This window comes from Lithobates pipiens, unplaced genomic scaffold (assembly GCF_037356315.1).
Source record: "Lithobates pipiens isolate NorthernLeopardFrog02 unplaced genomic scaffold, aLitPip1_a1.2 Scaffold_10, whole genome shotgun sequence".
Lineage (NCBI taxonomy): Eukaryota > Metazoa > Chordata > Amphibia > Anura > Ranidae > Lithobates > Lithobates pipiens.
In genome coordinates this window covers 171305775-171328398 of record NW_027507686.1, presented here as the reverse complement: position 1 = coordinate 171328398, position 22624 = coordinate 171305775, and the positions used below count along the sequence as shown (strand labels likewise).

Here is a 22624-nt window from a genome sequence, read left to right as displayed (position 1 = left end):
ATCAGTCCGATGCATACTACACACAGTCGGATTATCTGACGACACGGTCCGATAAGACTCATTCCGACAGATTCTCCGACCGTGTGTACAAGGGCTTAGGCCCTCCAGAAATGGAGGACGTTTCAAGGTGGATTTAACCTGTAGTAGTAAAGGAAGGAGTGTCGCACATGGATTTCTACAGGGACTACCAAAACCCCATGTACAGTGCCTTGAAAAAGTATTCATACCCCTTAACATTTTCCAAATTTTTGTCATGTTGCAACCAAAAACGTAAATGTATTCTATTGGGATTTTATTTGATAGACCAACACAAAGTGGCACATAATTGAGAAGTAGAACAAAAATAATAAATGGTTTTACAATTTTTTTACAAATAAATATGTGAACTGTGTTGCGTACATTTGTATTCAGCCCCCCAATTCAATACTTTGTAGAACCACTTTTCGCTGCAATTACAGCTGCAAGTCTATTTGGGTAGGTCTCTACCAGCTTTGCACATCTAGAGAGCAAAAGTTTTGCCCATTCTTGGTGGAGTGGAGATCATCTGTGAACAGCATTTTTTAAGTCCTGCCACAGATTCTCATTTGCATTTAGGTCTGGACTTTGACTGGTCCATTTTAACATATGAATACGTTTTGATCTAAACCATTCCATTGTAGCTCTGGCTATATGTTTAGGGTCATTGTCCTGCTGAAAGGTAAACATCCACCTCTGTCCGAAGTTTTTTGCAGACATGTTTTCTTCTGAGATTGCTCTGTTTTTGTCTCCATCCATCTTCCCATCAACTCAGACCAGCTTACCTGTCCCTGCTGAAGAAAAGCATCCCCACAAACATGTGTTGCCACCACAGTGGGGATGGTGTGTTCAGGGTGATGTGCAGTGTTAGTTTTCTGCCACACATAGCATTTTGCTTTTATGCCAAAAAGTAAAATTTTGGTCTCATCTGACCAGAGCACCTTCTTCCACATTTTATCTCACATGGCTTCTTGCAAACTGCAAACTGGACTTCTTATGGCTTTCTTTCAACAATGGCTTCTTCTTGCCACTTCTTGCCACTCTTCCATAAAGGCCAAATTTGTGGAGTGCTCAACTAATAGTTGTCCCGTGGACAGCTTCTCCCACCTGAGCTGTGGATCTCTGCAGCTCCTCCAGAGTTAGCTGCTTCTCTTGGCCTCTTGGCTGCTTCTTTGATTAATGCTCTCCTTGCCCAGCCGGTCAGTTTAGGTGGATGGCCAACTCTTTATAGGTTTGCAGTTGTGCCATACTCTTTTCATTTTTGGATGATGGATTGAACAGTGCTCCGTGAGATGTTCAAAGCTAGGGATATTTATTTTTTATAACCTAACCCTGCTTTAAACTTGTGCACAACTTTATCCCTGACTGGTGTTTTCCTTGGCCTTCGTGATGCTGTTTGTTCACTAATGCTCTCTAACAAACCTCTGAGGGTTTCACAGAACAGCTGTATTTATATTGAGATTAAATTATGCACAGGTGGACTCTATTAATTAGGTGACTTCTGAAGGGAGTTAGTTCCACTAGATTGTAGGGGTATCAGAGTAAAGGGGACTGAATACAAATGCATGCCACACTTTTCAGATATTTATTTGTAAAAATTTTGAAAACCATTTATCATTTTCCTTCCACTTCACAATTATGTACCACTTTGTGTTGATCTATCACATAAAATCCCCCAAATGTTCTTAGTTGTAACATGACAAAAGGTGGAAAATTTCAAGGGGTATGAATACTTTTTCAAGGCACTGTATATGGTTTACACATTATCCTCAGGTTTGCAGGTGGATTTTACCTGTAATCTATAGTACAGAGAAATGTCCTGACACAGATTTCTACAGGTACTACTGAGACCATATATGCATGTCTTAGAGGTTACTCATATTGCTAGAAGCCTATAAAATCAATGACCATAAAGAACATAAAAGTCCACTCACACTCTCATGAGGTTTCAAATTGTAGAGACTTTATTCCAAATGTAAAAGCAAAAATCCATTTTGTCAAAAGAGATCTAGGGAGTACTACCACAGGATGGGAGAGAGACTGCGTGTGACCAGTTTTGGAAATATCCTAACTACATCCCCTACCCATTCACCTGTGAAAAAATATAAATAAAACACACAAGGGTTTAAAATAACTTATTGCACAGCTCCGGGGGTCTTCTTCCATCTTGGGGGGGTCTTCTCGCCGGACTCCTCTGCTATCTACTGCTAGCTCTTTTACTAGCGGAGGAGCCCGATTTTCTTCTTCGTCGCCGCCGCCGCCCTGGGGTCTTCTTCTGACTTTGGGGGTCTTGTCCCTCTCTTCAAGGGTCTTGTCCCCCTCTTTAGTTCTTCTTGCCGGGCCGCCGCTCCTTCTTCCAGCTCTTTTACTGGCGGTGACCCGACTTTGAAAATGCTCCCTGCACAACTTTGGTCTGACTTTGATCCTATTTTAGCCCATTCAGTATCACTAAAGTCGAATCAAAGTCGGATCGCAGTCTTAACTGGTCCGACTTTGGCATGCGACTTGTGCTCTGATGATCTTGAAGGGTAACCCCACTCCAAATAATAAAAAAAGGCATGGGTTCCCCCTCCAAGACCCTTCGGTCTGGTATGAATTGTAAGGGGAATCTCCACGCCGAAAAAACAGCGTTGAGTCCCCCGCAAATCCATGCCAGACCCTTATCCGCGCACACGGCCTAGCTGGTCTGATGTTTCTTTCCAATTTCTTCTCCTCTCTCTGGCTCTTCTGCCTCCTCCACTGATGTCTTCTGCCTCTGTCGGTTCTTCTCCCCTTTCCAGTTCTTCACCGCCGATGTCTTCTAGCCCTCTCCAGTTCTTCTCCCACTGTCTGCTATCTTCTGTCTCTGCCGGCTCTCCTCTCTGCTCTGTCTTCTCCCTCTGTTCTTCCTCCGTTGTTGACTCAATGCTCTCTTCTGCCCTAATGCTGGGTGCGCTGTGTGCCACTACTTATAAAAGCAATGTGGGTAGCTGTAAAATGCGATCCCAAAGCGTTTCCTCCAAATGGACTTCAACTGGGGCATAACGCAGCTTCCCCACATTGTCTATATTTATAAATTACATAAATGATCAGATGATTGGAAGGAAAGAGATGTGGCTTCACTCACGTCACCAGAACCGGAAGCATGGCCACTGGCGTGAGCTACACGCCTTGCTCTCAAAGCCAATGGACAGAAATAACACCAATCATGTAACCCTATGTGAGGCATCTGAGCCACACTGCAATCTGAACATAATGAAGTCACTACATCTTAATCTTCCATGGTGAGATGGTCAGTCAGGTGACCCCTCGTGGAGCATTCAAGCCTCATTACTGCCATGGCGCAATGACGTCATTACGTTTCTAGACCAAATGCACTCTGGACCTCAAATACGGGACAATCAAGCCTCACTTTGGATAATGGGCTAACATGACTATGAATGGACAAAAATGTATTGGTGACACCAAAGAAAGAATCTAAACCGAGCATATGTAAAAATGAATAAAAATAAATAGAGAGGCCATGATAAAGGACATCACCTATCCATGAGCATAATTAAATAAAAAAACAATCTAAATTAACACACACATGAGAATATATGTAGGTCAAGCCTGGTTAATGAAACAATTTTATGTCCCAGTCAACATTCATGCCAAATGGTGAGTAAGACTTGAGTTCATGTATCCAGTACGTTTCAAGGCAAGATACCCCACATAGACAGGAATCTCCCCTCCAATGTGGAACAAACGTGTCTATGATTTGGAATTGAGTGCCAGTGGGGTCTTTATTGTGATGTTTGATATATTGATGGGGGACATTGTGATTAATTGATGCTGGCCAAATATTCATTGACCCTCACTTAGAAGGTTCTGATGGTACATCCCACGTATTTTTTTTTACAAGGACAAGTGAGTAAATAAACTATAAATCTAGGTAGTAAAATGTTTCATATTGTAACTACATTGAGTAGTTTATTCTTGAGTGCTTAGAGTAACTCAGAGTTTGGCACATTGCATTTGTTTTAGTTAATAAAGGTTATTGTGAGTGGTGCCATAATATAAATTGGGTCAGTTGGCTTCTATGTTGTGGTGCAAAACATAAAAAAAATAACCCAGTGGTGTGCAAATTGATAGAAAAACCTTCACTAGAAGAAGGCAGCTTAAATCTTTATAAACATAACGAACTTCACTTCTCACAGGAGTGACTTTTTTGTTTGACTTTTAATAATTAAAAGGATATGTAACATATCAAACTTCAAGGTAACTTTTTTGATTAAATTGCAGTATAATATTGGACTTCTTGGTTAAAAACCTAATTGTCTGCATCGCCCCTATGAACCATGCAGCTTCTCTATTTATAGGTAAACTCCAGGCAGATATAAAAACACAACTCAATGCAAAAAATATTTTTATTACCTGCATCTAATGCCGGAACCTAAATTTGCTTTAAGTGTTTGTTTACAGTGAAAAAAAATCAATCCATACACCAGCACATAGCAAACATAAAAATATAAGTGAACCAATAACTCAATGACAAAATACCAAACTAATCAACCTAACAAACAGAAAACCTAACAATGTTAGGCTTAAACTGGTTACTGGGATCTGCTAGCTGCTGGGGGACAACCGCTTGGGGAGCTACAATGCTATAACATTCCACTCTGCGGAGCATAGTACTAGCAGCGGGTGATCCAGGTCCTGACGGTTTCCCCCCCCTAAAGAGCGGCCTCTGGATGCTCCACCATGCTTCCAACCCACCGGGGTCCCAAAGATGATTGGGTATCCTGTTGAGAGTCCAGTTGGGTAGCAGGTAGCAAATTAGAAAAGTGTGGCTGGGCAAAGGCCCAGAAGTCTGGCTGGGCAGCTCCCTGGGAATCAGCTGAGTATAGGTGGGCAGCAGCTCGGGAATCAGAAAAGTCCAGCTGGGCAGTGGTCAGAGAATCAGCAAAGTTTAGCTCGGTAGCGGCCAAGGAATCAGCAAATTCAAGCTTGGCAACGGCCAGAGAATAAGTAAAGTCTGGCTGGGCACCCACCAGCATATTTGCACCAACTGACTTAACAGCGAATAATCACAGGCCAACTTGGCAGCTGGCAGTGGACCATCAAAAGTTGACTTGGCAGCAGACAGCGGATCACCCAAGGCAGGCATTAAGGAAGACTATAGAAACAAAAATAGCTGCGCTCTATAACATATAACCTTAAACTTAATACTAGAAAAATTACCAAATGACCTGTCAAATATTATTTAAAAAAACAGAATATTGTGAATATTCAGTGATGAAAATATAAAAGTATATAAAAAAAAAATCCAATATACATCAAATGATATATTCAATAGGACAGTCTCTATCAAATTGTTGCAATTCTCAGCTTGTGGTTAATTCCAAAAAAAGTGAATTTTCTTGCAAACAGGATAGTGACTTTTACTTGCAATCCCACCACCCTGTTGATTGTGCGCTTACCAGCTAACAGACATGTAATGCCTGTGGCTAACACCCAGCCAGGGCCTTTTCCTCTATGGAGTTCCAGTCTCAATCCAATTGCCGTGTCTAGGGAGATCTCCCGGACCAAACGACAGCAGACCCAAATCTCAGATGCAAGCTTGTGTGAGGCTCAATATGCGTGGCTCAGAAGAAAAAGATCAATGGACTGCCATAGGTAAAACCCGCTGGGTAATTTATTTATAAATTTAAAAATACAAGGTGCCAAAAAGGCATAAAAACAACAGAAGTTATGTTGTTTTTACGCCTTTTTGGTGCCTTGTATTTTTACATTTATTAAAAGCACTAACAGTTCTGGAGAGCATAGAGGGAAGGGTAGCAGAGGCAGAGGAAGCTGTCCAAGAGGTTTGCTCTTTCTTTGTCATGTAGCACTCACTCCCTTTAGCTTTTTTCCAGGCTGCAGTCTCTCAATCTTTCTCTTGATCGAGCTGTAGCCTCCTTCCTGTGGAAAATGGGGGCGCCAATCTTCGGGACTACATCTTCCATGATGCTCTCTTCTCCAAGTCTCCTTTGATTGGCCCTCAGTCATGGCCAATGGGGAAGGATTGGAGCAGGCAGGAAGCTGGGCGGGGAACATGGTGAGAGCCGCCGTCTCTTCTCCCTGACAGGAAAAAGGGGGGGGCGAGTGGGGGAAACCTCTGACAGCCCACAGCTTGCCTTTCTCCTGACACAGCACGCCGAGTTCTCTGCTGGACTGAGCAGGGAAAAGAGCCTGCAGTCACACTACACTAATGGGGGGGCTTGACAGCACCTTGATGGTGTTAACCCCCGCTGGCTGCCCGGACCCCCATAGCGATGCCACTGTGCTGAATGTGCCGATCCGAATCCCTGATTCTGGGGAGGGGGCACTTGACCCCCCTTGCCTCTACCTGCAGATGCCCATGCAACCGACTCCCTTGTTCAAATTTATATATATAATAGGGATGGATGCAGATAAACCTACCCACTCATTGCCTCATTTAAAGTCCTACCCCCCCCCCCCCTTTCCCCCTTTCTTTGCATATATGTGCTTTAGCAGTGTATTTACCTTTGTGACTGTGTTAAGCTAGTAGTGGTAACACAGGTAATTTTTCTTTTAGACATTTTCTGTCAGTTTAAATATGACCTAAATATATTGTTATAATGTGCAATAGTGATGGAGTGTGTGTAACTCTCCAGTGTACTGCATGCATCTCCTGTCTCTGTCTTGGCTTCTTTTGCACTCTGGTCAGTTGCAGCTTCATATCGCTGCCTTAGGTTATCATGTTCAATCTTTTTTTTTCTGGTTTGAGCAGCCTCCTTTCTTGCTAAGGGCTGAATCCTTTCATTTACAACAGTCATAACAAATTCTTAGCCTGCAGAGCTTGCAATCTAACAGCCCTTGATGTAACAGAATAAATATGCATGTGTTGTCAGCAGTGTAACAACGCAATTCCCTCTCCTCTTATTGCTGCTTTTGGTGGTGCCTCTATATTCATTCTATACAGCAGACTGTGGAAAAAAAAGAGTTCCTCATAAAAATAAATATTATCCTCATAGCTTTCCAAGCACCACAGGCAGCAGAAAGTTTAATCATGCTAAGGGACGACATCTACTGTGAGGCCGCAAGGACTAAGGAGGAGGTAAGGAGAGAGCGTGAGGCAGTGAGGTGGGGAAGAGAGATGCGGGGGGGAGTCAGTGCAGAAGAAATGAAGAATGAGCATGAAAGAGGCACAGAATAACGCAGCTAAAATACATGGAGGAGGATACAGTAAACCGATACGACGGAGCTGGAAGAAGGAAAATGGGACGGCAAGGTGTATGAAACAGATTGGAGTCAGTGTTCTGCGCTGTCTCTTGGGATTTCATTAGGAACATACAGTAGATACATATACAGATGTTTATTAATATACATTTAGCATTTGATAATTAAGGAGGTGTTTATTATTGCTTAACTTGAAAGACTGGAAGTTATAGTGAGAATGACTCCATTATTTTTGCCTGAGATATTTATGAGATATTATTATGTGTTGCTCATCAATCATATAATATATTTTGAAGGCTAGCGAACACATTTATATAATAAATCCACAATAACTGTAGTATAGCAAACGACTATTAATTGACCCCTTTATGTCATGAGACAAAGCAAGAAGGACAAGGAGCAGTGGCTCATAGCAACCAAACAACAATAATGTTTTATAAATCGACTGCTAAAAATAAGTAGATAATTAAAGTGCAAGGGAGTGTTAAAACCCCTGCCATGCTATTTTTCTTTTTATTGCCACCTGTTTATTATTGCAAAAATGTGTCTTGACTTCCTTTCCCAAATATTAGGGGAATGATTTCCCTTTACTTTGTGTTGGAGGGCTGCCTGTAAAATTTTGGATTTCCCTTCATTTTCTTTCTCATTGACAATGGTCACCAGGAATTTTAGGGTGGGTAAATCTCTGCAACAAAGACAATGATAAAAGTCTCAAAACATTTATAACTAATACTTACTCAAAAAAGTGGAGGAGTCGGAGGTACTAAGAAACTTGACACCAAGCTTTTTTTATTTATGGCTTACTCCCCACAAAAAAAAAGAAAAAAATGAATATATATATATATATATATATATATATATATATATATATATATATATATATAATATATAAATCTCAATCAAATGGTAATCCTGAAATACTGCAATACATTACATTAAGAATGATCATTATCTCATTATAGAAAATACAAAAAGTTAAAATATTTGGGCCAAGTAATATTAAAATACACAAAGACCTACTCCCTTCTGAAAATACATGGGTAAACCCCCCCCCCCCCCCGCAGTGGATTTGAAAGAGGTTAGACTCTCCACAGAATCTAAATAGTTAATTTAGTATTGTATATTCAGAACCGGTATAGTCCTCCAATATAGGGCCAATATATCAAGATGGCAAAATGTATGCCTGGGATAACACCATTGAACAGTCCAGTACTGGCAACTCACCATGCAGTGGAAGGTCATGCTATATTTCCCACTCGATACAATGGTTCAGAGCTAAATCCATCACTCTTCCACATATCCAATGCTTTATATACATACACATAAGCCACCATAAATGATGAGGAGTGCACATCCCTCAAGGGAGACATGTTGCACCATAATGGTGGATAATTGCTGTAGTTATTGACTGCACATAACCCAAGCAACATCACAGTAGGAGCAGTCCACATGTCTTCCACATGTCTGTGTAGGACTACAAGGAAACATATCAGCTTTACGGCTGATCTGTGACACCAGCAGTCTGCTTGTAGCAGAGAGCTGTGTGTCACTTGAGATATAGAAAGCATTGTGACCCTTTTCAGTTTTTCCTTTCCTTTTCATTTCTTTTCAGTTTTGCTGATGGGTTTGCCAGTAATTATCTTGTAGTGGCTAGACAAGGTATTCAAATGAAATTGTAAACTATAGTGATGTTCTGGTGCTGCTTCTCTTACCAGCTGCCCCAGAATAATGTTCATTATTAACTGTATTAAAATGTGTCCCATTTAAAACCAGAATATATATATATATACCGTATATATATATATATATATATATATATATATATATATATATAATGTCAAGTGCTATGTTGATTTAGTGAATTGATTTTACAAATCAAAATTCCCCCAGAATCTGTAAGAAATATATTTCACTTATATAAGTTATGGACCTGTTTCTTTGGCAATAACTCATAAGGATTTTTTTTTGTAAATAGAGAGCTGCTCTAAGTAACTGTTTATGTGGCTGCTTGGCTCAAAGAGGAAGAAAATAAGAAAATTAGCTTCAGTTTATGCTGCTCATCTTTGCATTCCACAGTATGTCTGAATAAAATGCAATTAAAACTAAAATCAAAGAAGTTCTGCTTACATTAACCATTCTAAATGCAGGCACAAACTCGGTGCACAAACTAAGTGTAAGTCTGGTTGTCTGGCTCATAGAATCAATTTGATTACATATAAGCAACCCCATTACCTTCAAATTCAGAGACACAGACACATGATTTTAGAGCCTAGAGAAACATTTTAGTTTTTACCTAAATAGTTAGTAGTAGTTATTCACATTTGTAGCTTCTCCAAGCTACTTAATTTGGCATGAGTGTCAGGAAGATACTCCAGTGTTTAAATCCACACAGGTAGGACAGACCTCAAAATCAAATCATCATAGATGTTGATTATCAAAGATCATGATTGGAGATGTGAAAGTTGTGGAACCACCCTGTTTGAGTTAGATAATCCCATCCTTGGCAGAAGTCTGCATAGGTATTAATTCCTTCATTTGCTTGTCTAAAGGTGTGAATTTTGTCATATTGTAGGATATAAATGTTTAACCACTTCAGCTCCGGACCAATAAACACCTTAAGGACCAGAGGTCTTTTTCCAATTTCGCACTGCGCTGCTTTAACTGGTAATTGCGCGGTCATGCAATATTGCACCCAAACGAAATTTGCGTCCTTTTCTTCCCACAAATAGAGCTTTCTTTTGATGGTATTTGATTGCCTCTGCGATTTTTTTTTTTTTGCGATATAAATGGAAAAAGAGCGAAAATTTTGAAAAAAAAAAGATATTTTCTTCTTTTTGTTATAAGAAAAATCGAATAAACTAAATTTTAGTCATACATTGAGGGCAAAATTTATTCAGCCACATGTCTTTAGTAAAAAAAATGTCAATAAGCGTATATTTTTTGGTTTGCGCAAAAGTTATAGCGTCTACAAACTAGAGTACATTTTCTGGAATTTACACAGCTTTTAATTTATGACTGCCGATCTCATTTCTTGAGGTGCTAAAATGGCAGGGCAGTACAAATCCCCCCCAAATGACCCCATTTTGGAAAGTAGACACCCCAAGGAAATTGCTGATGGGTAAGTTGAGCCCATTGAATATTAATTTTTTTTGTCCTAAGGGATTGAATAATGACAAAAAAAAATAAAAAATTTTTTTACAAAAAGTTGTCACTAAATGATATATTGCTCACACATGCCATAGTTATATGTGGAATTGCACCCCAAAATATATTCCGCTACTTCTCCCGAGTATGGGGATACCACATGTGTGGGACTTTTTGGGAGTCTAGTCGCGCACGGCACCCCGAAAACCAATCACCACCTTCAGGATTTCTAAGGGTGCAAATTTTTGATTTAACTCCTCACTACCTATCACAGTTTCGAAGGCCATAAAATGCCAAAATAGCACAAAACCCCCCAAAATGACCCCATTTTGGAAAGTAGACACCCCAAGCTATTTACTGAGAGGCATGTTGAGTCCATGGAATATTTTATATTTTGCCACAAGTTGCGGGAATATTACAAACTTTTTTTTTTTTGCACAAAGTTGTCACTAAATGATATATTGCTCACACATGCTATGGGCAGAAGTCAAATTACACCCCAAAATAAATTCTGCTGCTTCTCCCGAGTACGGGGATACCACATGTGGGGGACTTTTTGGGAGCCTAGCCACGTACGGGACCCCGAAAACCAAGCACTGCCTTCCGGATTTAAATATAAAATGCTACCAAAAAACCTGTTAGCGATGGCAGGGATCAGGCCTGACTCTGCGATCGCTGCAGTTATGTGTTTAGTGTTTTGTAAGTGACAGTGATCGATCGATACTGCACTTGGGTGGGCTGGGCAGAGGGGCAAAACGCAGGTGCTAGCAGGTATCTGGGCTGATCCCGCTAACAATGCGTTTTTTTGGAACCCTAAACTGCTGGGGACGCTAGTATAGATCTGATCAGATCAGATATTGATCTGTTCAGATTCTATAGCACTACGGGAGGTGTATGGTTGCGTGTGGGTGTTAGCGGTACTGGCACTAACCTAGCGCTGCCTGGGGCGACGCAGACCCTGACCCTAAAACCTAATTGATATCACCCGCCGGGTGATCAGGGGGTTAAACCTTTATTGGGTAATAAATGGTGGGTGCCCTGATGCTATAAAAAACAAACTAACCAGAGTCACCCGTAACACTTATACGGTGATCAGTGGTGAAAGGGTTAACTAGGGGCAATCAGGGGGTTCAAATTTTTATTAGGTAGTATATGGGGGTCCCTGGCGCTATATAAAAACCTGACGGGGAACCTAAATAACTAACTGGCTAACCAGCGTCACCAGTGACACTTATACTGTGATCGCCGGTGAAAGGGGGTGAAAGGGTTAACTAGCAGCAATCAGGGGGTTAAAACCATTATTGGGTAGTATATCGGGGTACCTAGCGCTATAAAAACCTGGCGGTGAACCTAAAAAAATAACTAGCTACCTAGCGACACTGATGCAGTGATCAGAAAAATGATCGCTTAGTGACACTGGCAAAAGGGGGTGAAAGGGTTAACTAGCGGCAATCAGGGGGTTAAAACCATTATTGGGTAGTATATCGGGGTACCTAGCGCTATAAAAACCTGGCGGTGAACCTAAAAAAATAACTAGCTACCTAGCGACACATGCAGCGATCAGAAAAATGATCGCTTAGTGACAATGGCAAAAGGGGGTGAAAGGGTTAACTAGCGGCAATCAGGGGGTTAAAACCATTATTGGGTAGTATATCGGGGTACCTAGCGCTATAAAAACCTGGCGGTGAACCTAAAAAAATAACTAGCTACCTAGCGACACTAGCGACACTGATGCAGCGATCAGAAAAATGATCGCTTAGTGACACTGGCAAAAGGGGGTGAAAGGGTTAACTAGCGGCAATCAGGGGGTTAAAACCATTATTGGGTAGTATATCGGGGTACCTAGCGCTATAAAAACCTGGCGGTGAACCTAAAAAAATAACTAGCTACCTAGCGACACATGCAGCAATCAGAAAAATGATCGCTTAGTGACACTGGCAAAAGGGCGTGAAAGGGTTAACTAGCGGCAATCAGGGGGTTAAAAACATTATTGGGTAGTATATCAGGGTACCTAGCGATATAAAAACCTGGCGGTGAACCTAAAAAAATAACTAGCTACCTAGCGACACATGCAGCGATCAGAAAAATGATCGCTTGGTGACACTGGCAAAAGGGGGTGAAAGGGTTAACTCTAGGGGCAATCAGGGGGTTAAATCTTTATTGGGGGGTGATAGGGGGCTACCCTGGACCTAACACTAACTGTCCTGACAGTTTTTACTGTCACAACTGACACTGAATGCATTGATCAGTAAAGAAATGATCAATGCAATCAGTGACACTGTGACTGGGGGGGGATTGGGGGGTGATCGGGGGGGGGGGGGTTGTGTGCCTGTGTGTACCTACATGTCAGTGTAGTGTTTTGGTGCACTTACTTTTAGTCTTCTCCTCGTAGTCCGGTCAAAAAGACCGCCCCGAGGAGAATGACATCACTTCCTCCTTCCTGTGTAAACAATACACAGTGGGAGGAAGCTTCTCATTGGCCAGGAGCGATCCAGAGGGGGTGGCCGAAAACGAACGGCCATCCCCTCATCACGGAGCGCTCCTGGAGGGAACCGGACCGTCGTATCCAACGGGAGGGGGTCCGATCGGACCCCCCACCCGCTGGAAGGCAATCACGTACATCTACGTGATTGTGCCTGCCTGTGCCATTGTGCTGACGTACATTGGCAATACGGCGGTCCTGAAGTGGTTAAAGTGCATTATATGTGGAAGGCAGATGGGAGTTGATTTACTAAGAGTGGAGAGTGCAAAATCTGGTACAGCTCTGCATGGTAGCCAATCGGCTTCTAACTTCAGCTTGTTCAGAAAGCCTGGAAGCTGATTGGTTTCTATGCAGAGCTGCACTCTCCAGTTTTAGAAAATCAACCTCATGGAGTAAAAATCCCTCTTCTCGGTAAAGGGATGGTTGCTCCAGTTTAATGTAGATGGCCTCTTTTACGCCCCTTGCAAACTAATTGTCCTCTCTATTCACAATGTGCATCTCACTGTACTCAAAATAATTTCCCTATTTCTTAAGTTGTAGAAGACTTGTTGATAGAATTTTCTCTACAATGTTAAGCCATTGCTTGTTGAGTGGTTGTTTTTGTCTCCCCAATGTATATGTCTTTGCATTCCTCACTACACAGCAATATGAAAACCAACTTTTACAACTCCCATTCTGCTCTAGGACAATCATTCCTGATTGGACTAAGGTGTTTGTGCTTCTTGTGTGGATTTAAATGCTGGGATATCTTTCTAACACTTAGTAGAACAAATGTATTTCAATTAATGGTGCTATACCATGACCTAAATAAATGAGAACCATCACACACATTGTAACCTACAACGTATAAATAGTTCTTTAACCACTTTCAGACCGGACCAATTTGCTGGTCAAAGACCAGACCACTTTTTGCGATTCGGCACTGCGTCGCTTTAACTGACAATTGCGTGGTCGTGCGACGTGGCTCCCAAACAAAATTGACGTCCTTTTTTTCCCACAAATAGAGCTTTCTTTTGGTGGTATTTGATCACCCCTGCGGTTTTTATTTTTTGCGCTATAAACAAAAATAGAGCGACAATTTTGAAAAAAACGCATTATTTTTTACTTTTTGTTATAATAAATATCCCCCAAAAATATATAAAAAAACATTTTTTTCCCTCAATTTAGGCCGATACGTATTCTTCTACATATTTTTGGTAAAAAAAATCGCAATAAGCGATTATTGATTGGTTTGCGCAAAAGTTATAGCGTTTACAAAATAGGGATAGTTTTATAGCATTTTTATTAATAATTTTTTATTATTTTTTTTTTTTACTAGTAATGGCGGCGATCAGCGATTTTTATTGTGACTGCGACATTGTCGGGGACCCATCGGACATTTTTGACACATTTTTGGGACCATTGTCATTTATACAGTAATCACTGCTATATAAATGCAGTGATTCCTGTGTAAATGACACTGGCAGTGAAAGGGTTAACCAGTGGGTGGCAGTGTAGGGGTTAAGTGTTCCTAGGGGTGTGTTACTAACTGTGGGGGGGTTGGGCTTTCATTTAGTGTACACTGATCTCTGCTCCAATCACATGGAGCAGAGATCAGCGTCACTAGTTGCTAGGCAGAATGGAAAAATGTTGTTTACACAGCATTTCCTCCATTCGGCCGCTCCGTGAGACGATCGCGGGGATGCCCGCGGCGATCGAGTCCGCGGGTGCCGCGACCGGACTCACGGGGGTCCCGACCAGCGCCGGAGCGCGCCGCCGCCGGCGTGCTCCCGATGGCAGGGCGGCATCGAATATTGGACGTACCTGTACGCCAATATGCCTGCCCGTGCCATTCTGTCGACGTATATCGTCGTGCGCTGGTCGGGAAGTGGTTAAGGGCTTGTTCACACTTGCCTAAATTTCTAACGCTCAAAAAACACTGCTTTAGCATTTGCATGGTGTTAGTATGGGCATCAGACAAACGTCAATGAGCTTTGTATGGGTATTAGACAGGCATTTTACCAGCATTAATGGGGAGTTAAAAATGCTCCCCAAATGCCCTATGGGCAGTTTTGAAGCATTTGACAAGCTTTAAAACTGCTCCCCAAATGCCTATTCCATTACAGTAAATGAACAAATCTTAAAGTGGTTGTAAACCCTTACAACCAACTTCGACCTACAGGTAAGTCTAGATTAAGGCTTACCTGTAGGTCAAAGAAATATCTCCTAAACCTACACGGTTTAGGAGATATTTGCCGAAAGACAGGCACCGCTGTCTACGGTGCATGCGCCGTAGACAGTGGTGCGCAGGCACACTGAGTGTGCCGAGGTCAACGTCGATATGCCGCGAGTGACGGCTCTTGTGCGCATGCGCGGGAGTGCCGTCATCGCGGCTTCACTGAATGACAGCAGCAGAGCAGCGAAACCCACCGAGAACATTGATGCGCCGGACTACAGGGGACAGCGGTGACTTCGCTGGCTCCTGTGTCAGGTAAGTGACACATAATGTACTACTATGCGATGCATAGTAGTCCATTATGCTTTACCTTTGCAGGGAATGAAAGAGGAAGTAAACTCATCAGGGTTTACTTCCTCTTTAACACCCCGCAAATGCTGCACAACTACCTGCCCAGAGCATTTGTGAGGTGTTACCATAGACTTGAATGGGAGGCGTTGAAATCCTTCAAATGCTTCCTGACTTGACATGAGGCTTCAATTTTGAAGCGGCTCGATGCTAACGTTTAGTGTGAATAGCAATATGTGCTGTCTATTGTATCATGTGGATAGGCGTTGGAGGGGCCTTTTTAATGCCTCTCAAATGCCTGCTCTTAATGCCAGTGTGAACTCAGCCTAAAGCCTCGTACACAACGTCAGACTTTTGTCCGAAGGTCGTTGGCCAGGAACTTGTCTTGCATACGAACGGCACACAATTATCGGCCAAAAAACATGAATGTAGTGACGTACTATGTGTTTTTTCAGCTCTTTAGCACCACCCTTCGGGCAACTTCTGCTAATGTTGTGTTTGGTGAGCACTGATTCCGAGCATGCATGTTTGTACTTTGGACTTTTGTCTGACGGACTTGTGTACACACGATCGGAAAATCAGACAACAGACTGTTGTCCGCAGAAAATTTTAAAGCCTGCCAGCCAACATTTGTCAGTGGAAAGTCCGACAATTGTCCAATGGAGCGTACACACGGTAGGATTTTCCACCAACAGTCTGTCAACACACAATTCCCGTCGAAAAATCTGATCGCGTACGAAGGCTTAAATCTTGTTTTTTATGATCTGGACAGAATAGAAAATCTTTAAGCAATGCATGTGACTAAATGTTTCTTTCTAGTCTAAAGGTAATTTAAATGATGCTTTTGTGAATGTGAAAGCATGTGTGTAACTCAGGTTCAGCACCAAGGACAGCAATCCATGCTGTGCATTCCCTGCATGTGCTTACATTAGGATTGGTTATTTCTATTCTTGCTGTTTTTCAGCACATAACCTGTGCTGTTATTAAATTGAGTATGTTTTTATTTAATTTACCAAATAAAATCTACTCTTCATTAATCTTCATTGGCTGAACCTAAAATGCTTCCTACATACACAGAGGAGGAAATGTACAGAAGCATTTATTAGATGTTTCTCTGTCAAGAATCTGTTTTTGATGCATTGCAGCAAATTGTGTTTAGGTTGTCACAACAACATATGTGCTTGTTTTTATTTGATGTATATGGCTCAGGTCGTTTGGTATTTGACCTCACTGACATTGTGACATTAAAGCACATATTGACATGGTGCAAACATTATATCGGCCTTTAGATCTGTTCCTGTAAAACTATCTGACATTTTCGACTTCCTGATAAGCTTAGTGTATTTTTCGCCTCTGTTAAGTGCACAAACTACCTAAAGGGGTTTTCTGCTTGTACTTCTGTGTCCAAACCAGTCTTGAACCATTTAATAGTTACATTACCGAAGTTCAAAACACGTTCATGCTTTTACGCCATGCACGGGCCTCTTTATTGTGTATACAGTTGTAAAAATGGATACTAAGAGAACTTTACAGATATAGCTCATGTTAAGTGTCAATGCATATTTGGGAATTGACCTAAAACGTAACATTCATTAACAAATATCTAAAGAAAAATAATATTGGTCTATGCATATACTGCTTGTGTTTTGGGATTGTAGTAGGAAATGCAGGCTGTAAGCAACACATAGGTGTGCGCAGGGGGTGTGCACCCTAGGCACCCAAATCGCCCTGCGCGGCACAAATTCCCCCCTACTGATATTTCACAAAAGCCCCCCACAACAGCAAAAAAATGACTGGAGGTCCGCATTAAACGCTTTGAATGGTATATTTAACAGGCCAAGGGAACAATTAAGATACATTTGTTGTTAGCAGTTATATACACTTTCATTTAAAGACATAAAAAATAGGAGCAAATTGACATGATCTGACATTATATTTTATGTTTTTCCTTTTTGGCTGTAGTATTTTTCTTTGTAAATGCATGTAGGTGTTAAGTTCACTTTAATGTAAATCTTTCTTTCTTTTTTTGTTATCGAACAGAGTTTTTATTGAGCATAAAGGGTACATGTACATATATGGTTCCATACAAAGCACATTTAAGCTAACAATTTCACTGATTCTACTTTCAGCATAGTATATCTATCCATCTGGAGACAAAAATTGGTGCAAATCTACCCACAGTGGCTTCCAAATGTAAATCTTTCTTGATTTCATACATTATAGTGGTATGTTAAATGACAGGCTTCTCACCCTTCCCCCCTCCACCTACTATTTGTCAAGCAATAGGATGGGTAGCCTCAGAGATGGAGGGGCGTTATGGGTAAAGTACCAAATTCTGGAAGTTGGTATTTGCATAATAGAGAGCAGCGCAGGTTTTCCAGCTCCCAGGGTTATCTGAAAGACAACTGCAGGTTTATAGAGATTTGTTGTATTTCATTTATAATACCTGTTTAGCATGCACGGTGTCATGACAGCTTTACTGTAAATACTTAGTACAAGAGGGTTGTTCCGTGTACCTGTGTTTACACTGTGTCTAGCTATTTTCTTCTGAAGTGTTGGTACAAAATAGCGGTAGGGTGTTTTTCTCTGCTTTTATTCTTTATCTTTCATTTCTTACCATCATATCTCGGATTTAAAACTAATCCCTTTCAAGAAAATCCTGCTGGGAGAGAAATCCTGGCATTAGATGCAAACTGTAAAGTTTTTTTGTCTCTTGTGAAAACAAAAAGAATTAACAACTATTTTACAGGCTGCAATTAGCTGCCTTTCCTGCCCAGAGTCATGTTTGTATGATTATGTCATTTGAAATGGGCAAAGACACACAAAACAAATGTTATTTCATTTGTGCATAGAGGCATATGAAGTGATTGCATCCATTGTGTTTTACCAAATGCGTTCTCAACAAAATGGCACACCGCTATACTGTTAAATCAAATTCATATGGAATCCAGGCAGACATGTTGTGGGGAAACTTATCAGCCAATGTTAAGTCTCACTAAATTTGCATAATTTGCATGCGATGTTAAACGATTAAACATCATTTTAAACTTTATTCTCCTTTTACATAAAAAAATGTACACAACATCTGACACTTGAGATCAGGCTGGTGGTTGCTGAAATGGAAGTGTGACACAACAGGAATGATTGACATAAATCATATTGGACAATTCTATGATGTTCAGGTATAGCACCCACCTTGGATCAATGCTGCATGGAGGAACACATTTATGGAGTCAGGAACTTTCTGCTTGAGAAAGGAGTGATTCTGCCAGTAGCATGTGCCAGTTTCATTCATAACTGCATGAAAATGTTTTTTTTTTTTTTCACTGAATTGGCTCCATAATGTACAATGCAGCCAACAGAATTGCGTTTTTTGGAGCTATAGAAGTAAATAAAGGCGTAAAAGGAAATACTGCAACCAAAACACACCCCAGAATCTTGATCAGTATTCCTCAACTCCAGTACACAAGGCGCCCCAACAGGTCATGTTTTCAGGATTTCCCTCAGATGAAACAGCTGTGTTAATTACTAAGGCAGTCAACCTGATCAAATCACCTGTGCAAAATAATGGTAAGCCTGAAAACATGACCTGTTGAGGATTGGAGTTGAGAAACACTGATCTAGATAGATAGATAGACCTTCATCAGTATTCACCTGGACTGCATTTTATCAAATACTCTCCTTTGAAGTAGACAGCTCTACATCGATCCAGGCTAGCTGCAGTCACTAAGGGTTTCTTCTGTGTGTTGTTCTCTCTACTACAGCAAATACATTTACACATACCTTGGGACTAAAGAGAGTAAAAATGTTTTGCAACAAGAGTCTTGGTTAAGAATTATTTGTCTTTTTTTTTATATATATACAATAAAAAAATGTTCTTTTTAGCTGTCTTATAAATAAAATGTGTGGATATTGTGCCAAAACAGAGTTTTTTAAGGACACTAAATTGTTCATGACTTTGCTCCTTTGTTTTTTGCCTTGGCAGCTGGGAGGATGTGGGATCCTTGGAGTGGGTATCTGGCTGGCCGTCACACAGGGGAACTTTGCCACGCTCTCCTCTTCTTTTCCTTCGCTATCCGCTGCCAACCTGTTGATAGCTACGGGAACCATCGTGATGATCGTGGGCTTTCTGGGATGCATTGGTGCTATTAAGGAGAACAAATACCTTCTTCTGAGTGTAAGTACAAATCATTGTGGGAGTTTAGTATCTTCTGGGCAATGTTCAGTCTTATAGGAGCTGAAGTCTACATACATGGAGAAAAAATAGAAAAAATTGAGCAGTTCACTATAGCCATCAGTTAGGTCGCATTTGGAACTATACTGGGAACGTCATTTAAATGTATACATCAAATCTAAACTTATCAGTAAATATTTAATTATTAGCAATTCAGCAAGCTATATCCATGGAAAACTTAAAAGTAATGTGAGGTAGTAAATACCTAGACGCAAATCAGTCTTCCTTTCTTATTAACAATGTAAATTTCCTGTGTATTTGCAGCCTGTGCACCTGTAATCCTGGGCAGCCAACTGCATCAGTGGTGTCCAGGTCTGCTACAGATTTATTACCAAAGAGGAGACAGAATTTTACTCTAAACAGATGCATGAGGCTCTGGGTCGGGTTTTATTCTGTACCAGTGCTGTGTTACAGCAGCTGAGGGAGAAACATATGTCTCTTTGCTCCTGTTTAGCATTGGCTTGCTGTACTTCAGAACTGATAAATGCTTCCCCTAGCATTTTAGATGATCTGGTTATAAAGAAATCTAGGAATGTATGTATGCATGGCTAAGCAATACATTGGATGAATATGAAGATATTTCATTTTGATATTAACCAAATATCAGCAATATGTTTTTGTGGATGACACAAAAAAATGCAGAGCAATAACTGAACAAATTAATGGTGTGGGCAACTACATAGCAACTGAGGTTTAATGTGGAGAAATCTAGGGTAATGCACTTGGGGGCTAAAAACATAAACACATACTACTCACTAGGGGGAGAACCTCTGGGGGGATCAAGGATGGAGAAAGATCTAGGGGTCCTAGTAGATGACAGACTGTGCAATGGCAAGTGGCAGCTAGCAAGGTCGGCAGAATTTTAGCATGCTAAAAAAAAATGGATTTACTCCAGAGATAAAACTATAATCCTGCCACTTTATAAAACCGGTTAGGCCACCTCTGGAGTATTCCCTCCAGTTCTGGTCACCCGTCCTCAGAAGGGATGTACTGGAGCTGGAGAGAGTCCAAAGAATGGAAACAAAATTAACCACTTGCTTACTGGGCACTTAAACCCCCCTCAGTCCCAGACCAATTTTCAGCTTTCAGCACTGATGCACTTTGAATGACAATTGCGCGGGCATACAACACTGTACCCAAATGAAATTTTTATCATTTTTTTCCCACAAATAGAGCTTTCTTTTGGTGGTATTTAGTTACAGCTCGGAGTTTTATTTTTTGCTAAACAAACAAAAAAAGATGCAAAAAAAAAAAAAAAAAAAATCATGTTTTAATAGTTTGTTATAAAATTTTGCAAACGGGTCATTTTCCTCCTTCATTGAAGTGCGCTGATAAGGCGGCACTGATAGGCTGCATTGGTGGGCACTGATGGGCTGCATTGGTGGGCACTGATAGGCTGCATTGGTGGGCACCGATAGGCTGCACTGGTGGGCACTGATAGGCATAGTTAAGGCGGCACTAATAGGCACAGATAAGGCGGCACCGATGGGCACAGATAAGGCGGCACTGATGGGCAAAGATGGGCACAGATAAGATGGCACGGATGGGTGGCACGGATGGGCACTGATAGGTACCACAGATAGATGGGACTGATGGGCACTGATAGGTGGCACTGATGGGCACTGATAGGTGGCACTGATAGGTGGCTCTGATAGGTGGCACTGCTGGGCACTGATGGGCGGCACTGCTGGGCACTGATGGGCAGCACTGCTGGGCACTGATGGGCGGCACTGGGGTGCAGCACCTTTGAGGCAGATTGGGTGGCACTGTGGGTGGCACTGTGGGTGGCACTGTGGGGTGGCACTGTGGGTGGCACTGTGGGTGGCACTGTGGGCACTATGGGCACAGACGGGGGGCACTTACTTTTACTTTTAGTTATACTTCAGGATGGCACTGCGGGAGGCAGGTGGGCACTGGCAGGTGGCATGTGGTGCCTTGCATTGCTGGCCGTGATCGGGACTGATGTCCCGATCACGGCCGCCGGTGATCGGCTTTTTTTTTTTCTCCTCGCGCTGTCAGCGCGAGGAGGAATAATAGCCGATTACCGGCTCCGTTCTATCACATGATCAGCTGTCATTGGCTGACAGCTGATCACGTGATAAGGGGTCGGGATCGACCCCTTACACGGATCGGTGATCAGGCGAGTCTCACGGACTCGCCGATCACAGAGCGCGCCGCGCGCGCCCCTCAGGGGGCGCGCAGGCCGCTCGTTACCGGGACGACGTCAATAGACGTAGTCCCGGAAATCTAGGTCCGCGCTAATGCCGTCATTCGGCAATAGCGCGGTACCCAAGTGGTTAATAAGGGGACTGGAAGACCTCAATTATGAGGAATGACTGAAAGCACTAAATGTATTCTTGCTGGAGAAGAGATGCTTGAGAGGGGACATGATAGTGATTTACAAATACCTCAATGGTGATCCCAGCATAGGAAAAAAACTATTTAGTCTCAGGGAGTGTAAGAGGACATGGGGCCACACAATCAAATTGGAGGAGAAGCAGTTTAACCTTAAACTGTGCAGGGAGATTTTCACTGTCAGGGCAATGAGGATGTGGAGTTCTCTTCCACAATAGGTGGTGTCAGCAGGGAGTATGGATGTTTTTAAGAGACTCTTGAACATGCATCTGAAAGAACACAACATACAGGGGTATGGGAAATGATTATAGACACTGACACACAAACTCACAGGTTGAACTGAATAGATATTGCCTTTATTAAAACTTACTTACTATGTAACTATGTAATATTAATAGAATCAGGAAATAATTTCTTGCTCTATTTGTGGATTGAATGGGTCATGCAAGTGTTATTAAGGGCAATGTCATATGAGTAATTTTGTAACTACGATTCAATTTGCACTAACATCTAAATTGTCAGGACAAGCTTTTGGGGTGGGGTGTTCTAAACAGTACTGATACACAAAGTTAGCTGTGTATGTTTGTGAGGTTTTTTTTCTCCCTTAGAGATTGTCTGCTAAAACTTTGTGTATTAGTGCTGCTTGGACCTTGAAGAAGATACAATACCCTGAAAGCTTATAGTGAAA

The 22624-nt window shown here is 41.7% G+C and overlaps 1 protein-coding gene across 4 annotated transcripts in view; it reads left to right on the top strand.

The window, feature by feature from the left end:
- Positions 1 to 22624, top strand: part of TSPAN4 (tetraspanin 4) — a 1526404-nt gene that overhangs the window by 1363768 nt on the left and 140012 nt on the right. For all 4 annotated transcript variants that reach the window (XM_077459853.1, XM_077459838.1, XM_077459848.1 and 1 more), the window contains one exon: positions 19333 to 19524. In XM_077459853.1, the coding sequence (XP_077315979.1) occupies positions 19333 to 19524 (192 nt within the window). The remainder of the gene's footprint in view (positions 1 to 19332; positions 19525 to 22624) is intronic.